We start from the raw sequence: 6000 nt of genomic DNA, 5'->3' as shown, positions 1-6000 counted from the left end.
CTAGGACCAGGGCTACGTTATAGCCCGGTTAATAGAGTTTTAGCACTGGACATGTTTTGTTGCCAACATCTCACACGTGTTAAAAGTAATGTATTTTAGTGCATGTCGTTACCAAAGGTTGGATCTGTGTGCTGTAACTAATGACAACTCTATGCCTTCTTTTTTTAGGAAGTGTAGTCCTCAAAAAGATGTTTTTCATGCCTAGCATGCATCTATACTGCAGTTTTGCTGGCATGGAACCAGGAAGGATGGCACACTTTCTTTCCTGCTGGCTCTGCTCAACCTTGGGTGCTTACACCATCACTTCTTCAGCATTGCTCAGAGTGGCAGTGATGCCTTTCTGGGGCCAAAACTCTTCTGGTGCACAGTCAGTGCAGTTTAAGATACAAAGGTGTAAAGTGAGGCCAATGACAGCTTGAGGGATTGTGTGGGCCTTTATCAACCAGTACCTATCTGAGTGCAAACAAAAATGTTGTTGACAGACAACTTTCATAAATTGCTTTGTTGAGTGTCAGCTTCGCTTTATAGCATATTGTCACATGCCAGTGCTGACACTCATGGCAGAACTTGCTGATGCAGTATGGCACACTTGTTCTACTGGTAGCTTTTTCTTCCTTTTTTTACTAGGAAAATCCTTATGGTCCAAGCTGGTGCCATGTTACCAAGTTTTGCCCTTGATGCATAGGGGAGTGGAACTGTGTTGCACAGCATGTACTGCCAGAACCATGCCAACATCACAATTAAAAACAGAGTGAAGCAAAATGAATGCTTTAAATGTACCCATATTTCTGTATTTTCTACTGCTGGTCTTGTAACATCCAAGTTCTTCTATAGCAGCATCTCTTACTTAGAGGGCAAAGGCTTGCTGCAAACTGACCATAGCTAGCACGGACCAGGTAAGATGAAAACATCTTTCTTTTTTATCATTTACTTTTCTTGGCCATCTTCAGTGCTACATATTTGCACAACGTCCTGTCAACATAGCTAGGAAGGGAATTTGTCCTGCTAGAATCACACGTAGCCAGATAAGGGTCATAGTCACTATATTGTTAAACTGAGTTACAAAGCTCCCTAAATGGTTGTGGCATGTGGGGCTAAAGAAAGAAACGTCACTCATTAAGACTCTAACACTGAGCAAGAACAGAAAGTAGCAATGAAGAGACTGCAGGAACTTCAAAAACCAAAGAAGTCTCTGTGGATTCCCCTTTTCCCTGCAGATTGGGAAGAGGCAGATGAGTAATCAACAAAATCCACATCACCTCAAGATGTGGCCTGAAGAGTAAGCTTGCTTGTATATAAAAAAAATAAATGCATGAAACCCTACATAGTACCTGAAAGCTGTGGATCTCCCCAGACTATCTCAGGCATGTGGAGGGCATTGAGGCACCTGGAGCCAAGAAGCTCTTGGTCAGTATGTGGTGCTTGTGGACACCAGGGAGCTGGGCTGTGCAGCCTCACTGATTTTTGGGCTATCATGATGTCAGATGTCCCTGCATTACACCACAAGATGATTTTTGCAGCTTCCTTGAGATCAAGAAAAGCGCAGCTATGTGGGAGGATTCTTAAGGTATGTGGGAGAGTTTTTATCATGGTTTATGCCATCATGTGTGGCTCATGGTTTGCCTAGGCTAAGCAGGCATCATGGAAAGCCAGCACTCCCCTTCAACACGTGGTAGAAGACCTACTCCAAGGCAGTGCAACAATTGGCTCTCGGGGGCAAGCTCACTGAGTGTCATATGGGAGCTATTATCTCAAACACCATGGACCAAAGGAGCAGATTATTTTGACATTTAGCCTAAATATAGCATTTTCAAGGACTCCTGTAATGATCTGGACAAAGACTCTTAACAAGACAAAAACCTATTGTGGAGAGTGGTGAGTTGCACAATGGAAAAATCAGCACATGGTAGGACTGGATCTGCTGTTGTCCATGGCCTCCTGGGGCTTAGGTAAAGGGTATCCTGCACACAAGGTTACAGCAATTTTTAGGCTCTCTTGCTGGAGCTGCTCTTGATGATATCAGTGCCCTTGGCAAGTCGCTGGTGGCTGGGTACAGAAGAGGTTTGTGGTATCATGGTGTGCTGTGGATGTTCTGTTCTGTGGCAGGTGCTGCACTTTCCCTCCACAAGGACAGCTGGAAAGGTTGTGGCTCAGTGACTAAACCATGGCCTAGTGTTTGGTGCTTGGTTAGTTCAGGGACCTGCTATCTCAATGTGTTGGTCTTGAGGCTCCATTTCTTTGAATGTACATGTCTCCAGCGAGTAAGCTTTTCCCCCACCTTTTAACTTGGGGTGCTCTCTAGTTTGTGAGGGATCTGAAATGTAAGCAATGAATTAGATAGGGCTGGGTGTGTGTTCCCAAGCTGAACATGTGTTTGTAACCTTGCCCCAGTGTTGTGGGACTGGAAGGCAACAGTAAGTCACTCTGGCATGACTGGCAGCCCCAGATAATCTATAGCACAGGGGACCTACCCGCAGGTGCAGCATTCAATGGCAGAGCCATGGCAAGAGGCTCTTTATTTCAAGGTTTCAGCTTTTCAAAACACAAAAGGACATGCTTGAAATTCATTCCTTCATGCTGATCCTGGGAGTCTTCCATAACCTTGAAATTTGGCTGTGTCTTTGCTTTCCCCGCTTGCTCTGTGCCTGTACAGAGCTGCTCACCGAGCCCTGACACACCCCAGCACTGGTGAGTGCCGTGGGGCTGGGGGACACCCAGGTCAGGAACAACATGACCAGCCCTGGCACGCCCCTCTCCCACAGTCACAGCAGCTTTGTGTGTGTGGCACCAGCCAGCTGAGCCATTGGAAGGAATAGCAGAGGATCCTCAACAATTAAGGTGGTATTTGGTGTGTCACTTACGAATGACACAAACGCTCCCACCCAGGTTGTAACTGCAAGGCTTTAAGCTGGCTCCCCTTGCAGAGAGAGTTGGTCGGACCCATCACCCACTCCGGGCCCTTGGGTGTTTACTTTTTCATTTTGTTTTTCACCTCTTGCAGCAGCCCACAGTCTGAGCAACAAAGGCTTCCCAGGTGCCTTGGCCAAGGCAGTGCCTGTTTCTGTAACAGCAGTTGTACTGCTGCTGCCATTTGGCCCTCTTGCCTGCAGGCCCTGGGTGCTGAAAGATGTCAGAGTCTGAAGTTAATGTGTGTGGTCAGAGAAAGAGGCTTCTGCCCATATTGCCCTGCTTCAGTTCCACCCAGGAGCAAGGGTGTGTGGTTCACTGCTGATCTCCAAACTACAAGGAGAGAGAAGTCCAGACAGGAAGAGCCTTGCAAATCCTCACTAATGCCCTTGTTACTGCAGGTGGGCTGAGTGCTGGGCATCCCTCACCCCACTGCCGTCTCCCTTACCTTTCCCAATCTGTGAATTTGTTGCCTCTGAAGTACTTCTCCAGCATCTGCAGCCCTGGAACTGGCAAGACATGTGCCCACACCCACACCCAGGCTGCTGCAGCATCTCAGGGGGACTCATCCCATCACAGTCTTGGCAGTGGTAAGGCTGTGAATTAGAGGGGTTTGTAGCCTCGGTTTTGAACGTGTGTCAATCACGGTATGTGTGGAGCCGTAACACTCAGGGATACCCCAGCTGCTGGAAGGAGAGCTGTGCTCTCCCTGGCACAGCTGGGCAGGCACAACCACCCATGTCCCCCTACAGCTGCTCCCTCCTCTGCACACCTCAGCTGCTCCCTCCCCACACCCTCCTTCCCTTGCTGAAATCCCTGTGTTACGCACTCATACAGCACATGCCCCACCATTTCCATCTGACAGCAAGGATTTCAGTAGCGTTTCTTGTTCTGTTTCCTATTTTAAAGCAAGCAGCTATCCGTCCTTCCCTTTATCTCCTAACTCTCCCCTAATAAATATGATCACTTCATCCTGTGCGACCTGAAAACTCATTTCCCAAATGCCCCTGGCAACTAATACAGTAAAACAAGCCTATAAATATAAATAATTATGATAAAAAGGCGTAAAATGCCAGACTTGGGTCAAACATACTCACAGAGTGACATTAGCAACAAATAACTACGCGGTGTTTGAATGTAGATGGAAAAAACTGAATACAGAGTAGCTACTTCATTGCCCATAACTGTCAGACTCCTAATTTGGACAGGCCATATTTTACTGATAGCAGAGCAAACAGAGTCATAATCTATCCCTACCCTTCCTGCTTTGTGAAAAATCCCATCCATCCCCAGGGAAGCAGGGATGTTAAAAACAGTGGTGTGAACGTGAGGTGAAAGTATAAGACACAAAGCACAGTCCCAAGCTGCATTTCCCACATGTTTCTCTCACATCATATGCTAAGTTCAATTTTCCAAAAGCTTTGTTTTATTTTTAAAGGTAACATCTTTATTATTATTATTATTATTATATTTATTAGTTATTATTATTATGCAGAGATGAGATTTTTTTCCCCCTTGGATCACAGAGCAAACAGTTTGCTTTTGAAAATGTTAATGGAGTCCTGATTTAAAACATTTTTTTCTTCACTTTTTTGTTGTTGTTGTTTTTGTTTTTTAAAACGTTGCAACAGGCAGGATCTGGGATTCGATTTTCTCGTCCTACACAAAGAAAGATTCTGGAGTTCGCACTCCTAGCCACTACCGGTAGGTCCTGCCTTGCTCAGTTGTCATTGTCTCAGTGTGGTTTCGCCAGGTGGGGTGGGTAGGTGGGTGGGAGGGGAGGAGTTGGAAGAAGGGAGGGTATTTGTCAGCTATGTCGAGTCTTGGTTAACAACTTTGCCTCCATTCATGGTTGGTGTCCCTGAACTTTTTCTTGAGCGTCCTTGTTTTTCTCCAATTTCATGCAGCGATGGCTCTCTGTACATGCACACTGTGAACAGAAAAGACACCCATTAACATCATAGAAGTCACAGGCATTTGTGACCATAATGAATTATTTCTTTGTATATGAGACTGGAGTTCCAGCCCAAGACAAACACACACAGAAACCTCAGTGACCCAGCAGTAGATCCCGTTACCCAGCAGCATCTGTTACCTGCCCTCACTGCTGGTCAGGTCCTGCTTCTGTCTCAGGATTCTTCCAAAGGCACAAAGAGAAATAGGAGATTGCTCACAGATAAGTCTTTCTAGGTTTTCTGTGCTTTATGATTTTTTCATGTTACAGTCATATACATAAAATAAACACTCCAATTCATAGAACCATGTATTGTCTTGATATGTTGATCATTATCTAACAACAGGTCCAAGATTATCTGGTCCCCAGTCCTCAATCTCCAAAAAAAGCCCTTGAGAGACCTGAATCAAAATTACACCTGCATCTGAGCCATCCAAGCCTTCTGGGTGTTGAGTTCTGGATCTGGAATCTGGATCTAGGACTCAAGCCTATTTGGTTCCATCAGCCAAGAGCTGAGATCTGCTCTCAGCGCTTCTTATTTTTTCCTCTGTAAATCAAGACAGCCAGACAAGGCCAAGGCCATGAGAGGACACATGAGGATGAGTTCAATGACAGCAAGCCAGGAGCCATCCCTGCTTTGTGTGGTCATCTGGCAGCACCTGAGAACAGGGTGGATGGAGGGAACCTTCCCTCCAGACCATGGCTAAGCAATGTGTGTCCTACAAAAATGCACTTGCTGGAACCTAGACAGCCGGAGAAGGCAACGTCTGCCCAAGGTATGGCTCATCCCCATGTCCCTGTGTGTAGCACAAAGCATTTGTCCAACTCACCATGTGGACTAAGTCCTCATGGCTGTCCTTGTGCCATGTGAGGTGTGCCAGAGCAGGGGTACAGGCTGAGCAGCTCAGTGCCTCACACCAATGGGGAGCATCTCTGATGAGCTCAATGCAAATGTGGCAGGGTGTAGATGTGATTGAAATAGTGAGGCATCTCAAGGGCAGGCAAACTGCAGTTGAGAACATAAGGTAAGTCCAGACCGCCAATGTCATGTCTGGATCTTTGCAAAAATTAGAATGAAAAGAAATGATTGTGCACTGCTTCATTTTGTAAAGCTGTCACATCACAAACAATGGCACAGA

General features: G+C 46.1%; 1 protein-coding gene across 3 annotated transcripts in view; it reads right to left on the bottom strand.

Annotated features, from left to right (window-relative positions):
* Positions 1-4310: 4310 nt before the first annotated feature.
* FGF12 (fibroblast growth factor 12) overlaps positions 4311-6000 on the bottom strand; it is a 226962-nt gene continuing 225272 nt past the window's right edge. For all 3 annotated transcript variants that reach the window (XM_050308571.1, XM_050308572.1, XM_050308570.1), the window contains one exon: positions 4311-4837. In XM_050308571.1, coding sequence (XP_050164528.1) covers positions 4719-4837 — 119 coding nt within the window. In that variant the 3' untranslated portion in view covers positions 4311-4718. The remainder of the gene's footprint in view (positions 4838-6000) is intronic.

Source organism: Myiozetetes cayanensis, unplaced genomic scaffold (genome assembly GCF_022539395.1).
Source record: "Myiozetetes cayanensis isolate MyiCay16 unplaced genomic scaffold, myiCay2020 scf13, whole genome shotgun sequence".
In the NCBI taxonomy this organism is placed as follows: domain Eukaryota; kingdom Metazoa; phylum Chordata; class Aves; order Passeriformes; family Tyrannidae; genus Myiozetetes; species Myiozetetes cayanensis.
This window is presented reverse-complemented; position numbering and strand designations above follow the sequence as displayed.